General features: G+C 38.2%; 2 protein-coding genes across 4 annotated transcripts in view; both read left to right on the top strand.

Moving 5' to 3' along the window:
• The window catches only part of LOC140364821 (uncharacterized), an 83,892-nt gene extending 77,539 nt beyond the window's left edge, over window positions 1-6,353 (top strand). For 2 of the 3 annotated variants that reach the window (XM_072451199.1, XM_072451197.1), the window contains exons 11-12: window positions 191-320; window positions 2,818-6,353. In XM_072451199.1, the coding sequence (XP_072307300.1) occupies window positions 191-320; window positions 2,818-2,825 (138 nt within the window). In that variant the 3' untranslated portion in view covers window positions 2,826-6,353. The remainder of the gene's footprint in view (window positions 1-190; window positions 321-2,817) is intronic. The other variant, XM_072451198.1, reaches the window with a different exon arrangement.
• A 10,159-nt stretch (window positions 6,354-16,512) lies between these two features.
• ift74 (intraflagellar transport 74) overlaps window positions 16,513-20,112 on the top strand; it is a 58,937-nt gene continuing 55,337 nt past the window's right edge. The window contains exons 1-3 of the mRNA XM_072451200.1: window positions 16,513-16,665; window positions 17,255-17,393; window positions 18,629-18,677. Of these exons, the coding sequence (XP_072307301.1) occupies window positions 16,552-16,665; window positions 17,255-17,393; window positions 18,629-18,677 (302 nt within the window). The 5' untranslated portion in view covers window positions 16,513-16,551. The remainder of the gene's footprint in view (window positions 16,666-17,254; window positions 17,394-18,628; window positions 18,678-20,112) is intronic.

Genomic DNA, 20,112 nt, shown 5'->3' with positions numbered 1-20,112 from the left:
GCACACTTTTTAAATGGTACATGCCGCACCACCTCTTCTCACACAGATTCATTCTACCCCCAATCAATCACTTTGTAGAAACTGTTTTACTTGGATTACTTTTTGTGATCTGATTAGCATTAGCATTGCTGTTAGCATTTGCAGCCCACATGCCATTCTTCATCACACTGACCCTGATGTTTGCATGTAGGGTGACCAAGTGCCAGAGGGCCTGCCAAACCCCTCGACACCCCCCATCACTGAGGCGGGGTCGGCCCACCACAACGGCTCCAAAGAAGGGGAGGGTGCACAGGCTCTGGACACCCTCATCCCAGAGACAAGTAAGTTCTGGAGATGAGCATAATAAACACTTGAAAAAGGAATTAAATAGCAAAATTTTTGTGTTTCGTGTTGTATGTTTTCATAACCATTGTGCTGGATAGTCACTATTTGCATTCCAAGTCATATTAAAGACTGAAACAACTAATTGCTGAAATCCTCATCAACAAAGTTGGTAATCAAATAATTGTTACCAGAGGCCTCATTTACAAAGTTGGCTGAATTTATACTGAATGAGAAATAAGTGATACAATATAATCCAAAGGGAAGTCCAAAAATCTCCAAACTTCATGTGGAATCATCACTTAGCAACCAAACACAGCCATGAGAGTTACGCCACAGAGAAAGTCTATTTGAATTTAATTCATCAATATAAAAGATTTAAGCACAAATTTGCTAAAGTCCTGATCTTACATGGAATAAATGAACGGCTCTGAGTGTGCGCACAGTCAAATGTGAACAAGTACAATTAATTCCGTACATTTTAATAGCTTGTATTTCTGTTCAATATAATGGCAATATTCCATCTCTGATTAAGCTGAGTGTAGCCTATTTAAAATTTTTATAGATCAGTTTGCACTGATATAAAAGAATACACGCTATCACTTATGCATTTCCTTTTTTATAAGGGAGTGTCTACAGAGCCGCGGCGCGCTGACGAAACTGCATGGGTTTTTTGTACCGCGGCTTCTGAAACTGCTGGGCTATTTGACCGCGCCCGGTTAGGGTTAGCCATGAGGCTATATGGCCATGCTGCGGCTCCTGAAACTGCTGGGTTATTTGACAGCCATATATCCATCCATCCATCCATTTTCTACCGCTTGTTCCCTTTCGGGGTCGCGGGTGACTGGAGCCTATCCCAGTGACTTCGGGCCTTAGGCGGCGTACATCCTGGACAGTGGCCAACTCGTCACAGGGCCAACACAGAGACATAGACATTACAGACAGTTCACGCTCACATTCATTCACTAGGGCCAATTTAGAGTCACCAATCTTACCTAACACATGCATGTCTTTGGACGGTGGGAGGAAGCCGGAGAACCCGGAGAGAACCCACGGTAACACGGGGAGAACATGCAGACTCCACCCAGAGAGATCATGTGATGTTGGTCTGGTCCGGGAATCGAACCCATGATCTCCTTCTTGGGAGGCAAGAGCGCTAACCGCCTTTGCCACCGTGCACAACAGCCATATATATATATATATATATATATATATATATATATATATATATATATATATATATATATATATATAGCCTAAAACAGGTCAAAAATATTCCTTTGTAACTTTTGACCTATTTTTGTTGAAAACAAAATAGTCTAATTTAGTATAGAAAACTGTGTATATTGGCAAACATTAGGATTCATCCCTCTCCAGATATCGATCAAGGCTACAGTATGTATCAGATTGCAATATGTATTATTTCTATATTTATTAGTACTTTGTGAATTTGAAACATCTATTGTCGGCTGAACATGCAAATTCCAGTCTCTGCCACTGACAAGGGTTCACCCAGAGTGGTTTGCAATCATATCTATAACGTAAAGGACCTATATCATGCAAAATCGACTTTTCGGAACCTTTAACCTTCTTAAAGTGCTATTGGTACCTCGTATATGTGCCCCAAGTTTTTTTTTTTTATTGATTCCTGCAGTCTTTAGCTAGAGAACAGTTTCTATCCTTCCCCTCGGATGAGCAGACGTCTGGGGCTACTCATCAGGATGAAGCGGCACTCACCAGGATGACGCGGCCTGTTTCCCTGTTTCAGCCCCTCCTATGGGCCAATGCCCTCAAAATACTAGGCCTGTTTGAAGCTGTACTCTCCATTCGCTAACCTGCAAGGTGCGTTTGGGCAGGGATCATATGCAAGCAAGGCAGGACACATGCAATCACTATCAATGCTATAATTGCAAAGTAAACCGTATCGTATCATTGGCTGGACACCAGTCACTCACTGTGTTGCATTGAAAAATGGTACAAAAGACACACTATTGATCTTAATTACCGCCGCACCCGTCAATAAACCACAAGTTCGCGTGGGCTGGCAACGATGCGGTGCTAGCTAGCTTAAATGTAGCATTTCCAGCCCTGTTCTCTGTGGTGTTTTTCTTTGTTTTCGTAGACATGTTCCCTAAATAAGTATCAAACAGCCTAAAAGACACAACTGAGCTTGGCAGCCATCATCCCGGAAGTCCGTCTCAAAAGGCCTTCTCAGTCTGTGGATCTAGTCTGAGAACATCCGCAGATCGAGAATGACTACAACTGAATCTTTTTCTACGAGCGAACACTCCTGGACGATTGAGGGTTCACACTGACTTTAAAAACATTAACAAAATTAATCTTGTTACAAATAATTAAGTGCTCGATCTGAATCTAAGTCAGAAGTTTAAGACCAAACAAAAGGTCCACAGTATATAACCGATACATTTATTTTTGTGTAGAGTTGTGTCCATGTGGCCTGATCACCTTTGCCGTCTTTGGCTTCTTATGTTACAGGCCTCTAATTCTCCTGTCCCTCTGCCTTCGTCTCCTCCCTCCCCCTTCTTCTCCTTTTGTGTGCATACCAACCCCTGACCAAACCCCACCCACCTCTCACCTCTGTGCTGCAGATTGAGTTTGTCAAGCTCAATTTCTACGGGAAAGCTCACTCCTGCATGGACCACGGCGCTGACATCACCCTGCTCGCCCTCCCCTAGGACACAAGAACAACCACATCCTCATGATGACCATGCAGCAGCCCGCCTCACAGCTGGATGGCTCCTCCTTCTTTCCCCAGCGTCACCACCACTCTCCCCGTTGAATAAATGTTTGGATTTGGCAGATTTTGTGAGAATAGAATAGATTATCAACTCTTAAATTGTAATATATAAATAGATATTTTAATTGTTGGCAAATCAATGCGGCAAATGCTACTTTCTCAAATCCTCCCCATACATTTCAAAACAGCTGGCTTACTCTTAAAATGAGAAAATAATCCATTGATTTGGATTTAGCCTTTTTATTTAAAATTCAAATATTTGCTCAGTTGTTAATAATTCTGAAAACATATTACAGAAAATGTTCAGTGTAACTTAAAAATGTCTTAAATATTTTTCCATTACACTGACTTGCCACTCGGAGGCATTCTGAGCACATCACTGAGCACCAAAGAAACAAAGGTTACGGATGTAATTACAGTTATATGAATACCAGATTAAATGAACTATTCATGGGTTTCAGCTTCCTGGTTGATGCAACATTTGGAGAAAATTTCCCCATTTAAAAGAGATATATTTATTTTTTGAATTGCTAATCACTATGGCAACTGCCCTAATTTCTCATCATTCTGAAACTCATGGATATAGTTCACTCTCAATGACATATTATTTTTGTACAGGGTGGCAAAAAGCTATCAATTAAACAGCTTTCTAGACCTGAGGATGCAATTTTAGCCTGATTTTACTGATTTTCAGTCGTGCTGAGTCAGTCCCAGTCATCTCTAGTTGAAAACCGTTGCAGCTGCAGTCTTGTAGTGTGGAGCTGTTATGACTGAAAGTGTGCACTGCATAATAACGATAAAGACTAGAGACCAGTAGCAGTCATTTAAACATGTGATAAAGATGATTTTGGCCATGCTCCGGTACAGCAGTGTGTTTACTGACACTTCCGCAAACACGGCGCCCACGGTCAATGAAAATTAATGGAGGACACGCTGGAAGAGAGAGAAAGACAAAAAATGGCAACGTGTCTGACGTCCTCATCTGTTTGGACACAGCTTCAATTGACACAGGGAAAAAAATAATGACCATTGGTATTTTCAAAAGAGACAAAAAAACTACACAAAATCATATCTGAGTGGAGCAAAAAAGTCAAATGTTCAACTAATTTAATATTGTCAACAGAAAACTTTTGTCTCTTGTAGATTTACTCAGTGAGAAGAGGAACCAAAACTTTTAATCAAGATACTGAAAGAAAAGTATGGTCTGGAAACTACTCGGAAAAGTGTTAGAACTACGAGAATTACTTGAGTAAATGTTACTGAGTACTACCCACCTCTGTGTGTTTAGATACGTTCACACGTCCAAATTCGCGCCCGACGCCAGAGTTGGACGCGTATACATTTGAAGGTAGACGCCCCGGACACACGTCCAAACAATTAACTCGCCAGCAGACGCGCGTCAATGCGTCCAGTGCACATGCACAGTGGAGGAGTTGTTGTAGTTCCCTGTGTAGCTGTGCAATAGCAGAACAGATGGATGAAGTGGCTTTGGTGTATTTACTTTACGAAGTCCAAAAACGGAGGCGATCGACTCTGGGGCTTGTCTGGAACCTGCAGATACTTTAGAGGTGAGCAGAGTTTAGTGAATATCATTATTTGCTCCAAAAGCTACGTCTTGAGGATTTTTTTTTTTTTTTTTATTGTTGCGGGGTTTGTTTTTGTTTTGGGTCTTCTTCCGGGTAGTGCGTAGGCAGGTCACTGGAGCATAATCTCTGATTGGTTGCAGCGCCACGTCTGCCCCCAACAAAGTTGCGCTTTGTTAAACTTTTCTGCGCTCAAACGCCCCCGACGTGCCGTGTCCGACGCTCCAAATGCAAAAATGTAGGATTCACGCCGCAAAAACGCTGGATGCCCAAGACGCGCGCCCACATAGACTTTGAATGTAAACTGGATGCTTTGACGCGGCGGTATGAAGGCCCATTAAATGCATGACGTCAATAGGAGGACGTAGGAGGTAGTTGGCTACTTACCTCCTGTGATTGAGATGAGAAAGTGAATGATATTACAAACGAATAACAGATGATTTTTGCGACCAATCCGTGTAATTTCCTCGGGGCGTGGACAGCCGTTTAGTTCTCCCACATGTCAATCATTCTCTGCGCGCTAGTGCACACCTGCAGGCTCGTTCCAGCTCGTTCCCAGCATAGACGCACGTTTCCCTGGCTGCGCATGTGTGGTTGATATGCCGGTGTGTGTTTAGCGAAGCTAGCAGCGAGTTCCTTCAGTGTACAGTACAAAAATGGCTGAGGGATGACAGAGCTGGCTCAGAGATGCTATGTGAGCCGTTGCGCTAATAAACGCACTTGTAGCAGCGGAGCTGTTGCGTGCTTCCGCACGAGGTTTGATTGTAGGCGGCCTCTTGGAAAGAACAGGAGTCTTTTTTAATTTTTTTTTATTTAATGGACTTCCCAGTCGCTTGAGTTCTCAAATCGGTGAAAAATCCTCTATTATTCCTTTAAGTTGGGCTGGGAATCACAGGGTCCCTCACGATTTGATGCAATAGGCAGCTCACGACACGACAATATCACTATTTTGCAATACATACGATAATCGATATTTTTCTCATGATATTCTACGATACTTCACAATTTGTTTGAGGAACCCAATACATGTTAACAATTTTTTTTGGTAGACCACAACCTGCACAAACTCAAAATGAAATACACCCATTTAATCATAAAAACTGTGAAAATGCGAAATATTTTGCATAAACAAGAAAGAGGAACAACAAAGATCCTTTAATCCATTGCAGTGCAAACATGAAGATATAAAGATATGACAGTAATGATTCACACACCAAAGCATGGCAAGGCATTTTAGAACTAAAAAGTAGCATTCCTTCAAAATATTTCCACAAATATTGTAATGTGATTTCCTTTCGATTTATGAATTCACAGTGCACCTTTTTGGGGCTTTAATAATTGAGAGAAGACCGAAATATGAACATGATTAGCAGGTTACCGTATATCCATAACAAGACAGAATATTTTCAGTTACCTAAGTAATTGAAGCTTCTGCAATGTAATAATTCAAAAGGTTCAAACAGCTATTCTGATTTGTTTACCATTCTTTGTGTAACCCTATACATTAACACGTAGCAAGCTCTTGAGTAATGCTTAAAGTGCGTATGAAATTTCTGATTTGGACTTTTCTTGGTGTATTTATACCTGTTGTAGATATACATTATAGTTTTACACCAATCGAGCAGGTATTTCAAGAGAAAACAATGAAAAATTGGTAGAAAATGACAGGAAGTGACATCCCACCAGGGACACTCATTCCAGTCAAAAATGCCTTATATATATATATATATATATATATATATATATATATATATATATATATATATATATATATATATATATATATATATATATATATATATATATATATATATATATATATATATATATATATATATATATATATATATATATATATAAATGCATTTTTACCAGTGTTTGTTGGGTATTTTCCTAGTGTGATGTCATCAATTACAAACAGGAAGTGAAATTATAATGAATAACTGAATTCTAAATTATATCCAAAGTTACTCATGGCGATATATCGATACAGCAGCCTAGGATTTCAATACTGTATCACCAAATTTAGTATAACGATATTTCGATATTTTGGCACTGTTATGTATGTCAGACTTCCTATAAGTGATCTGTTCTTCTGTATCTACCTCTGTATCTACCTGCGTTGCACCAATGAAATTTCCCCATGTGGGACAATAAAGGATTATCTTATCTTATCTTATCTTATGATCCGTTATCTTTAAACCATCTACACCTTAGAATTCTTCCCTCTTAAGACAAGACACTGCAGGTGACTAGAAATTTGTTTTAATTTCTTTCGGTGTTTACTTGCATATATAAGTATAATAAGAAGATTATTATCATGTAATGTTTTCATATAAAGATAGGGCATTTTATGTGTAAAGAGACATAAATTGAAAAATGCTTGCTTCCTTTTTCGGCTTATTAGAAACAAAAACATTTACAGAGGGGAAATTGAATATCTACTCAAACACTATCGTCTCTTTGGGGTGTGTGTGTAAATCTATGGATACAAGTAGAATCAATTAAATAATAATTATTTAGGTGCAGATTTCACATTGTTATTTCCATGTGAAAGCTTATATTGAGAAAGCATACTGAGCAAAACATTGGCTTTTACCTGTAGTGTCTTGCCTCAAATCAAAGGCTATTGCCATTCATGATGGGATTTTGCTATTCCATGCATGCAAATATATCAGAGCAAAATTATTAACACAAATACAGATGAGGCCTTTATTTTTTAAGATTTTTGTGGTCTGTAGACTGTATTAGACAGGAGAGGACAGGGTGAAATGGGGGATGATAGAGAAGGGAGGACATGCAGTAAATCGGAGTGGGGATTCAAACTCGCAATACTGCACTTAGAGCCTAGCATAGGTGTGCTGTGCCTTAACCACTCGACCACCAGGAATATTTCATACACAAACATTTAATTAGTAAGGACCACAATACCACAAGATATGTGAATAACAATTATTTAACTATGTGAGTTAAATGCTGGTGAGCCATGGCGGCTGGAACTGCAGACCGATGACTGGGATGAGAGACTCTGGGTGCGGCAAACTGCCCAGCTGGTTCAGGATCCACCCTTTGACTGAATCTGAAAAAAAGCATTTTACAAGGTGAAGGAGAAGGGGTTGAGAGAACAGAGTCAAGCGGTGACTGAGGTGTTAGAAGGCTTCTTGGTGATAAAGGTGTGGTCCGAAGACTGAGGTGGAGGTGTGGTCCTGCTCACGAATCTCAGTTAACATATTAACTTCATTTTGTAGTACCTTAGTAACTTAAAGTAATAGTACAGCTGCAGCAAACTAAACTATGCACTAAAGGACAAAGCTGAACTATTGCTAGCTTTCTGCCTTATTGATTTTAAACCAAATCAGATTGAGAGCTGTTCATAAATTAATTTAATTATAAATTAGTGTTTTAAATAATAGAGTTTAAATCTACAAAACATTTTTGTTTCAAATTTGAGTTTAAAGTATTTGTTCATGCAAAATTCTCATTTATTTGTATACTATTTTGCCAAATGCCAAAATATGTCTTATTTTGAATCACTTTACAAATTTGTCATTTTATATTGGCGTATCACTTTCAATCTTCCTCACTTTTAATATTGCTTATAAAACAGAAAAGCACCTTATTAATGTTCCATATCAAATATGTCACTTAACAGTACACCCTAAAATATCCAGACTTAATTTTTTCTTGTGAAATAGACCAATAAACTCCTTATAACTATCCCTTTAACATTGTCATACATCTGATTGGCAATGGTAGGTCGGGAAGAGGGTTTTAGACATGAAATTTTATAATTTTACCTGATACAGCTCACGGCTGTTGTGACTATCATACTATGATGATTATGGAATTGTTGGAAATCAAGCCTTTTTCATTAGAAAGAAGGCAAATGTTTTTTTCGATACATATTGTAACAAACGCAACACTTTTGTATATTATTTATGGTTATGTTAGTTGGCGTAATGCTAGTTGTGCTCAAACAATTGCAAAAGGTGAATTTTGGTTTTATTTTGTTATAAGGAGAGAAAACTTGGATTTATGTTTTGAGATTTCAAGCAGACATCATTAATTAATTAAACAATTTTAATGTAGTTTAATCATATCTAAAACTTTTATTACAAATAAAATAATACATTTCTTTCATTTGTGGAAGGCCAATATTTGTACTGGGTTATGTCCACACAAATTTAAATTAATGTACTGCTTGCATAGAGCATAGTAGTTGAAATTGTCACATACAATTACTGTGCATTACCGTGCATTACACATACTGAAAGTCAGTTTTTAGTGTGTCAACCATATTTTTTACTTAAATATAATATAATTTATATAGCTTTTTGGCTGACAAGCAGCATTTTTAAGAGCTAAGAGTCACTTTTAAATGTCAAATAGTTGATTTGTGTTTTTGTTTTATTTTCAGCAATTCACAATGTTGTTAAGAATGGAAATTGATTAGTGTGGGCATACATTTTTATGATACAATTATTCCCTTACATATTGTCATACATTTACATATTTTTAAGCAATCCTGCAGAGGGCTTGTGGAGGACGACTCTTGGTTTTAAATGTCTGCAAGTTTGTTGTGGCAAGTTATCAATGTACCCTGTAAGTGTCAGCAACTTACCGCCGTGGATAAGGATCAACACCCATAGCTTATTGAAGTATCAACCCTTTTAATTCTCAGTTTTATGCACTGTTTTTCATAACACTCTAACACCAGAGATGAGCAACAGCATGTGGTGATGTCTTCAAAATGGCGCAGACAACAAATAAGTCACGTGACTGAAACCCATCAATAGGTTCGGCCCTGGACTGACGCCATCCTTGTTTGAAGCTAACATTAGTCATGCAGTGACATTGATTTTTGTGTTTTCTTTTTCATTATTTATGTTGTTTTTTTGTGTGTGGTTTGAACAGTGTTAATTGTGATTATTAAACATGAATACAATTATCTAAAACTAGTTCTGCATTCATCAATTCATCACGGTTGACGCTGATTAATCATGCTGTCTGATGTGACCAAACATGCTCTTTTAGAGGGTTAACGTGAAATGTGGGAGGTGGTGGAACCCTAATATTGACGTGCAATGCATGTGTCACTAAGTATATGGACATATATGAGATGTGACATTAAGTTATTTTCTTTTTCAATTCCACAAATAAAATGGGGAGGCTGGGACTCCGTCAGAAGAAAATTGTATTTATGTAAGATGTAATTTAAAGCCTTCTAGTATTCTAGATCATATTTTATCAGCATTACTTACAGGAGTAAAAAATAAGACCTGTATTATATATTATATAGGACATTTAAAGTCAGCAAGGCTCAGTGCTGGGTGTTTATCGGGTAATAGGCCTAACGATCAAAGATTGTAGAATCACATAAGCCACATTTTATTTCTCAATCTAACAATTTAAGGGATAAGCCACTTTAATTAGGTTTTATTTAATACAATTTGGCCAATTTAACATGAGCTATATAGAACATTCTCAGCACAGGAGCTGAATAACGCCTAATAAGCCTATAGCATATCATTCCGTCTCAAACTAAATATTGAACAATCCTTTCTCTGCAGCATCGTGTCAAAGCTCTCTCCAGCTATTATACATAATTTAAATCACATATTTAGTGATAGACAGGAGTTCCATGGTAACGCTAAGGGGAGGGTCAAGACAGACTCTGACTCTGCTTTAGTTTTCAGAAGTTTTGGACTAACAATATGCTACTTTGCAGGGCTGGACTGGGACCCATAAAACTGGCCTGGACTTTTTGGTCTGGACCAGCCCCCACGTGCCCATAACTGAGGCTATCCGGAGATTGAGCAACTAAATTATTACTCACACCCAAATGCTTTAAAGCTGTATTTTTATATAATATAGTATAAACCAATGCGACTACAACTTAAAAACTAAACAATAATATAACTATTACGGTTGATTTTTAATTGGTATACAAATCCATTGTTTTATTATTCCAGGCGTCAGGGGAAAAAAAAATAACTGCGGTCGGTTCTGCGTGGAAATGAATGGAATTTCAATGGAATATAACAGATAGCTCAGATTTCTACTGTTGACACCGCATGAAACCGCATGTAATTATATCATCAGTGCAAATAGTTGACATGATTATCAAAACCATTTTCAAAATCTATTAAATGAAAGGGAGTGTCTACAGAGCCGCGGCGCACGGCCGAAACTGCAATGCTATTTTTTGCCGCGACTCCTGAAACTGCTGGGCTATTTGACCGCGCCGTTTTAGACTGCGCCGGGTTAGGGTCAGGGTTAAGGTTAGCCATGAGGCTATATGGCCGCGCCGTGGTTCCTGAAACTGCTGGGCCATTTGACCGCGCCGCGGCTCTGCAGCCACGGCCTAAATGAAAAGTGGTCAAATTATTTTGAATATTGCACTACACTAATAAGCGAACTAAGCAGCCGCTTTGGGCCCTAAGGCGTTAATTGGGCCCCGCACATACCTGTGTTGGCTTTCTCCGCGCGCAATTCATCTGAATGAAGGATATTAAGCATAACATTTACACCAGAGATCCATGACACCAGCCCGGTAGTGTTAGCAACAGGTGAAGGAGTGAGGTGGCGCAGGCCCGTAGCTGGTGGAACACAGGTGACCAGGGTTCGAATCCAGCAGTGGCTTCAATTCTCTTTACCCGTTTCATTGGTTATTTTTGTTGAACTGATGTATGATTGGCTGCATGTAGAAAGTGGGCGGGAGCGTAGAAAGTGTGCGGTGTTTACAGCATGTCATGCAATCTGACCAATTTGGCCTTTTCTATCATTTAACTGAGGTTTTGCAAAAAGTGAAGGGCATAAATAAGAGCAGATCGACTGGAAAAAAGAGACATTCAGAACATGTGCTGAAAAACAAAGTTTATCTAACGTAGAATAGACAACAACAGCACTAATCGTTCAAACCATGACTTCATTGTGGTTGTCGGTGTAGCAGTGGCTCAGGTTTTATTCATCTACAAAGCTAAAGCAGAGAAACTACAGGACAAACAGCTCACTGAGCAAGGTGTCTGCTAAAGGTAAGACTGACTTTTACTTTCAATAGAGATCAGTCTAATTCTAAAACAGCCCTTAATTCTGTAAGCGCTGACTAGCCTAGACAGCAGAGCATCAGTCTGTGGATCTTAGTGTGAGTTTGAGCCCTGTCAGGGGCATGTTTTTCATATTTGTTTTGTTACTGATTGTTTTAAAGAACATCAAGATGTACAATTTCTTGAATAACTAAATGTCACCTCTGCTGTTCTGTTCAACGTTTTTGGAGGGAGGAGTTCTCTCAGAAGGCAAAAAGTCTCTTTGCCTTTTGAGGGTTACTGTCTGTAACTGCACTAAAAACACATCATATTGGTCAGAATGAACCCTCTCCCTTTCTTTTTGGGCTAAGCCCCGGCTGTTTAGAATGTCTGGCTCCGCCTCTGCCGTCTATAGCAGTAACTTTCAATATTTTGTATCATTTTTCACTTGAGGGACCACAGATATTAGAGGTAGTGAGCCTCACCAGCCAGGAGGACCAATAAGAAGCGAGCACAAAACGAAACTAGGTCATTTTTGCACACGGTAACCGTGTGCAAAAATGACCTAGTTTCGTTTTCGCTAAAATCGGGTTGATACTTGATACTAAAAATACTAAAAAGGTCCATCTTGACACAAAAAGAACCCCCCCCCCCCCCCCCCCCATGCGTTTAATAGAGCAATAAAACATTTCAATTTATTTAAAAAGCACCATTAGATTATTTGTTATACATTATAATAAATTGATAAATAGTGAAAATAACTAGACCTATTATAATTACATCTGTTATAAAATAATACTATATATTTTTACAGCAAAGTGGCAGAAACACTGTCTCTTCACTATAGCTAGGTATGGATCTTCACTTCTCGTTCTGTTCATTCTCGGTGCTAATTAACTTTTTTGCATTGTGTAGTTTTATCAGTGTTAGTTGTTAATCAATCAATGCTTGTGCCATTTGTTTAATTTGATGTAACTTGTTTTGTCACTTTGGCAAGAAGGAACAGTTGGGAGCAGTAAAAGATAAATGAGTACTATTACTTTTATATTTTCAGTTAAATAGAGAATGTACATTTTAACTTATCTCTGTCATATTTGTAGTTCTGCTGATGTTTGTTCATTTGTACTTGACCTTCCTTGTGTTATGTTATGATGATTGAAGGCTATTGCAGTCCATCTATCCATGTTAAGTGGTGATCGATTTTAATGGTCTAATAAGAACATTAATTAGTATTAACAAATACACTGTGGCCCTCCAGTGGTTCATAGTTCATTATGGTATTTAACTTGGTTTCAACAAATAGATGTTTGACAAACTTATGTTTTTGGTACACTTATTTTGTTATGAACACAATTTGACCATTTTTATTAAGTAAGTAATTAAGTATACTGTGGCATGTCAGGGGTGTTTTAACTTTAGCCGTTACTGTTAAAAACCCAAATCAGAAAACCAACAACGCCACCTGGGCATTCATGGGCCCAGGACCATATTGAAAACATTAAAAGGCGCACCGATTTGTTGTTGACAAGAGGCACATAGACATTTTTAATACAAGATTTGATTTATTTATAAATAAGTTATTTCTATGAACGATAAATTCCAAAATAAAAACATTGGTCTCAGTGAAATTTCACATTCATCGTTGTCCATAAAAACAATCACACTTATGTTGAGGTTAAGAAAAAGGCAAGGTGGCGGAGCATACTTTTCCTATCCCCCATGACCTAAAAGTTAAAGTTAGTTAGTTTTAAAGGCAGAGCAGATATGGCCTAAAATGCAGCTTTCCTTTTACCTACTGCTGGGAAACTTCTGCTGCGCACCCTTGACAGCGGACGTGACTAGTTCAGCCAGCTACACACACGGGACCCAAGCTTCCAGAACTACCAGTCGCCAAAGCACAATCCAGGAGTTCACCATAGGCACTAGAGTAACATAAATTAGTGGCGGTAGAATTAAAAGATTGAAGTGGAAAATGCAGAAACTACCTGAAGACAGGAAAACAGTGCGTCGACAACAGCCCAATCTGAGGCGGAAGTGGGAGTAGCAGAGGAAGAGGTAGAGGGGGGGTTTTATAGAGTGGAGTGACTCTGTACAGGAGGGCTGATGCCACCAAAGAGTTGTAGAAGGTCTTCAGGAGTGGCCCTGTCACTCCAAAAGACCTGAGTCTTCTCAGAAGGTTGAGCCGACTCTGTCTCTTCCTGTCTGTGTTATGAGTCCAGTCCAGTTTGTGGTTCAGATGAACACCCAGGATAAATAATTATCTAGTTGTTTTGAGATAATTATCTCGTAATAACGAGATAATTATTTTTGAAATAACGAGATAATTTTCTTTAAATGTTTTAAATCATCTCGTTATTACGAGATATTTTTTTTAAAATATATATATATTTTTCTGAATACAATGAGCTTCCGTACCCCCAGGCCCCCCTGTTGAATAATTTAAACTGCTAATGTTTGCTGTACACCCTTAACACCCGCAAATACATTTGTATCAACATTTCTGAGCGGTTTATTGGTGCTGATAATAAACGAACCAAGATGGCAAACGGAAGCAAGTTCCTACTTTGTGAATTGTTCACTGTCAATGGCAATAAAACTGATCCTGATGATTTGGTGAGGGGCCCCCAAAGAAAATTTCGCTTAGGGCCCCCTGAAGGCTTGGGCCGGCCTTGGTCACATGTCAAGGTAATAATCAACCAACTTTTGTCTTTATAACCGAATAAACAACAGTACATTTAAAATAAGAAATTATGAATTTCATCAATGGAGTCAATTCAAGACACAAGTCTGGTAAAAGTGTACTATAAAAACACCAGGGGCCTCATTTACAAAGCCTGTTATGCACAATACAAGGCCCAGTGTGATCTATAAAAAAATACTTGACGCTCTGGAGCTTGCTGGAAGGTGCGCAAATATATTGGGGGCTTGGGTAAAAGTTTCAGAGGGAAGTTCAGGGAAGTTTTAACTCAAATTCACAGCAGTGTCAGTGGAATAAGAGAAGCCACAGCTAGGGATGGCAAAATGAAGCCTCAAAAGGTTTAATTTGCTCTACTACGCCACCTTGTGGTAAACAAATGTAACGCATGTAAAGTCAAACTGTCATAAACCAAATTAAAGTGTATTTTATAGAGATAAACACACAAATACAATGTTTAGGCCTACTTAAATCCAGATAAAATTTTGAGCAAGCAAAATTTGTAATATTATGCTGTACTGACACGGTACAAGCCACAAGCCACAGCACAGCCTCACAGTAGCCTCTCTCTATCGGACTGTTCAATCAACAATGCCCCTAAAACGGAATTATTAAAATATACCAAGCACTTTAATACAAACACAACAGCGTTATACAGTGAAAATCAGGTCTAATCAAAGTTTGAAACTGGCGGTTGTAGCTGTAAAACACATAAAACTAACAGGTTATGTACGAGCCTGACTGCTTTTAGACAGAACATGCCCTCACAGTTCCATGGTTCACATGTTAAAGCCTGTTGTTGCTGAGGTTAATGTGGCCCATTTATTTGCAAATTCAATTAAGTTTTTCTTCCCAGCTTTTTTTTTTTTGCACAGTTCCAGGGATAAAGTGTATGTGACATTATCTTGTATATAAAACAAAATCAACAGAAACGTCAGTCATAAAACGGCAAATATCATCCAAAATAGACCTCGCTCTCCTGCTGCACTCACTTTCTGCCTAAGGGGGGCGCGCGCGAGCTCTGTTGTGTATTTTTCGCATCGATCTATTTTTCGCTAGACCTTTTCCAATTATGACCCCTTGAGCCTGTAGGGGGCAGCAGTAGTCCAGTACATCTGCATATTTGAAGCACGAAGTAGACGGTTACTGTGGAAACGACAACCAACGGAAGGTAAGTTGGATTAGTCTAGCCTAGCCTAGCCTTTTAGTTCCTCTAAAACCAACATTTTTCCTCACATACAAAGTGCGCTTCCTCCGCACGTCACCCCGGATAAAAAATACAAGATAATCTCATTTGTAAAGGGGATAAGCTTATCACGGGCTAAAGCTAACATTGACATGCTAACCAAATGGTTCTCTTTACCGTGGCTTTGGTTTATGTTGTGTTTTAGCCTTTTGATTTATTAGTGCAATGCCTGACAACTGTTTATCTCTTAAGCTTAGCGTTACTACTACTACTACTACTACTACTACTACTACTACTACTACTACTACTACTACTACTACTACTACTACTACTACTACTACTACTCATGTACTCATTGTAGATCAAGTTTACCAATTAAATAATTTTTAACCTATATGTCACCCATACGCGTATATTATCGTTTTGTGTGCTAAGCCATCTGTTAACCGGACAAAACGTATAGCGTTAGGGGAATTCGTTGATTTATGAGGGCCAGTGAATTCATGGGTTTGTGCTTTCATGGGTTTTCAGGACTTTTAAAACTGACCGAAGAACAAGTATGTGACATGTCTGATGAAGTAATGTTTTTCTAAATAATCATTAATTAAGAAAAAATACATTTTGTAGTTATAGATTTAGTTCACTAAGTGAGCATGGCATTTTTGTTAATTAAAACTAGACAAAACAATTATTTGACAAAATCTCGACTAAAGCTAACTTAAAATTTATTGTCAAAATTGACACCATGGCACAGCCATCATTTCTTCAAAGCTAAGCGATAACATACATGCATGCAGGGAATACAGGGAAGAAGTTGAGTATAGAACTTCCTGGAAATAATAAAATTGCTATGTTTCTTCACTAAATATTGTGCATCTGCTCTTTATTTTATGAATACAAAATCTGACTGCACAAATATTTTAAGCAACAAGACAGCATAAGAAGTCTTGTATACACTACTCCTGTGGTTGTATGCAGTTGTCATGGCGACTCAGAGGCCCCCATCAGGCCTGGCCCGGGCTGTGAGCAGAAGTGGATCTGGGAGACCTCCCACTACAGTGCGACCACCTCCTACAGCCATACGAGTGGGCACTGGGGTAAGGCTTTATACTCATAGTAGAGAGCATGTAGCTGCTGAAAATATGAAATTCCTCTCTATTAAGAAGAATGCATACAGTATGGTCACACTGATTATTGCACGCAAGACATTACCTATGCTAATTAGGTACTGTCTAAGATTGAAAGAATTCAATCAATTCTTAAAAAAACAAAATCACAACTGTAGCTGCTTTGCAGGGCTTTAAAAGACCTTTGATTTAACCAACAAAAGTTAGAAGATCAGACGATCATTGGTCAATAAAATTAAAACCCCGATTGATATAAAAAAATCACAGGAAACAAAAAAAAATTGCGAAATTTCCCAGAGTGCCCTCTTTCTGCATTGCAGTTTCGTCCCCCTTGGCAGTAAGACTCTTCTTGAGTATTTTTCCAGTTATTGCATTAAACATGTAAAATGGTACGTATTAATTGGTGGAGACAAAGCCTTGAGCAAGCTGTAAAACAAAGAGTGTGACCCAAGCAATGCTCTGTTTTTCATGTACTCTGTCTCTGTTCTGTCTCTTGTGTTTCAAGCTAAGAAATTGTTGTTGATCTCTGTTGATCTTTGCCTCTGTGTTTGTCTGACAGATGATTCCAGGCACAGGAGGCCTTCCCGGGATGAGAGGTGTCCCTGTCGCTGTCCCTGGGGTGTTGTCTGCTCAGATCAAAGTCACAGACAGACCGGTCACACAACAGGGACTCAGTGGGATGAAGACTGGAATGAAAGGTAACACTTCAGGAAGCCCCATCAAATTTATACAATACAACGGCATAAAAATTACAAATATAAAACATATATTTTAATGTTACTGGCATATTGGGTCCAATTAAGCTGTCAAAGATATTGCCAAAGATGAGAAAAAAAACAAAAAAAACAACAAGAAACCTATTCAAATGACTTGGAACATAACAAATGGACAAAATTTGACTATAACAGACTTTACTATTCCTCATACAGAGGCAAACAAGAGGGGTGTGAGCATATTGATCTCAAGCAGAATAGCCTTTGAACAGAGTTTTGAACACAAAGTATGAAGATTTGTACTGGTTAAAGGAAATCTCAATGGAAGCGTGTTTACTTTGATTAATGTATATGCCCCACCAGGAAGCAACCTCACTTTCTATACTGATGTTGTGGATCTGCAAACCACTCTGAGGGAACCCTTGTCTGTGGCGGCGACTGGAACTTACATGTTCAGCCGACATTGGATGTCTCAAGCTCACAAAGCGATCTATGAATAATACATTTTGTAAATTAATACGTAATGTAGGGTTTGTTGACATCTGGAGAGATATGAATCCTAATGTCTGTACTGGAATAGACTATTTATTTTTTATTTTAAACAAAGTTACAGAAGCAGACATAGGTACAATAGATTTAGTGATCACACTCCTATTTACATCACAACTTTGGAGATACCAGTTTACTCAATGACCCACAATTTGTAAAAATGATGACAAAGGACATTGAGACGTATGTAGAGGAAAACAAAGTTTCTCCACCGATTCTCTGTGATGCAGCTAAGGTAGTTTTGAGGGGAAGGGTTATTGCTGCAGCCTCGCCCAGAAAGAAACAAAGGCAGAAAAAAAATAATGGTTTACAGAAAAAAACTATAGCTGTTGGAAGTTAAACATGCCAAAAACAAGGCTCCTCCAGTGCTACAGGAAATTAAAAATACAAGGGGTGAGATTGATGACCTGGCCTCATAGGAAATAATTAAAAAAAAATCTTTTTAACTAACAAAGCTATTATGAAAGATGTTCAAAATTCACAAAATGATTAGCTTGGAAGCTTAGAAAACAACAGGCAGAAATAACTATTTTAAAAGTCAATATAACCGACGCACGCACGCACACACACACACACACACACACACACACACACACACAGCCAATGATTTGACCATCATTAGCAATAGTACTATACCTGTTCTAATTTTTTTTTTTTCTTTCCTCCACAAGGACCTCAGAGACAGATCCTGGATAAGTCCTACTACTTGGGCCTCCTCAGGTATTCTCTATCACCGACAACTACTACGACATCGAGGTGCAATGCAGCCCTCCACCGTTATTAACAAATGCAGTCACATTCTTGAATACAAGCCAGAGCAGAAAAGACAAGAGAGCACAACTTTTTCAACTTGCTTTAGATACGAGAAAAACATCTTCTCCTTAAAGAGCTGCCTTCTCTCTTTGCTGTATGTGCTGCATAGCAACATAACATGATGCACAGTTTTAGGATTTTCACACTTGCATAGCCCATTTCTGATTGTTCAGAAATCATTGTTGATCATCCAGTCTTTTAAGCAAAGATTTAGATACAGTCCCAAAAACCACACTTCAATAATCCAAGATGGGTCTAACGATAGCTCTATAGATTTGCTGGAAGTGGTACCTCTCAGCTCCCCAGTCCTAAACAGAAAGACCCATTATGTTTATCACTTCCTCACTTTTACCAATGGCAGCTTTCCAAGTCAAACTAAAGGCCCCAAAAGATTTAGCCAATCGGATGGTATTTTCTTTTTCATTCCAAAAATCATAACCTTGCTTTTTTCACCTGATATTTTAAATTAAAAAAAAAATCAAGGCAGATCAAAACAAGATCCTTTACATAAGTTTGGATCCATCCATGTTGGCTCGCCAGGATAAAAAAAAAATAGATTAGCAAGATCTAAAAACTTCTCAATTATAGCACCATTTCTTAACCATTATGAGCATTAAAGTCTCCCACCCAAAAAAATGTATGTTCCCACGTGGCCTAAAATATCTTCAAATTCAAATAACACTGACGGTTTACATGGAATATTGCAATCAATTAATCAATAACTGTAATGAATAACTGTTCTTATAAACGTGGCACAAACTAGGGGAAAAACTCCCAGTTTGGTCTAGGAGGGGGTCCAAAAATGTATGGAAATTATAACTTTAACACTTTAATTGGCATTGTAAAATACATTGTTAATATTATTAATATTAGAATACTAATTTAAGTATTTGCCCTTTAAACAGTCAAAATGTAATTCAAAATCAGTTTATTTACAAACAAAGTGCAATCACGTTGAACAAAATAAACGGTATAACAATATGAAAATATTCAACAAGTTGGTCTAACAATCTCCAATTTCCACATACATTAACACACTGTTAACTATTTTTTCTCTTCTCCGTTCTTTCTTAACAGAACACAAAACAATTATATAACTAAAAACAACTGATCACCCTGAGTCTAAAAGTCTAACACAGTCTGAGGAAAAGGAATTAAATGATCAACAACACTGTTCAAAGAGTATTGCTTTAATAAGCAAACACTATGGGAGTTTAGGTTACTCATAAATAACCTACTAGACACAGTGAAAAAGCAAGGCATAAAGCAAGACACTTGTAAGATTCAAGTCAAAACGTGTTATTTTGTAAAATGTGATACAGCTGAGAAGAAAAATGTTTAC

Source organism: Eucyclogobius newberryi, unplaced genomic scaffold (assembly GCF_026437365.1).
Source record: "Eucyclogobius newberryi isolate DKJ021-1_F unplaced genomic scaffold, fEucNew1.0.hap1 SCAF_18, whole genome shotgun sequence".
NCBI classification, from domain to species: domain Eukaryota; kingdom Metazoa; phylum Chordata; class Actinopteri; order Gobiiformes; family Gobiidae; genus Eucyclogobius; species Eucyclogobius newberryi.
This window is presented reverse-complemented; position numbering and strand designations above follow the sequence as displayed.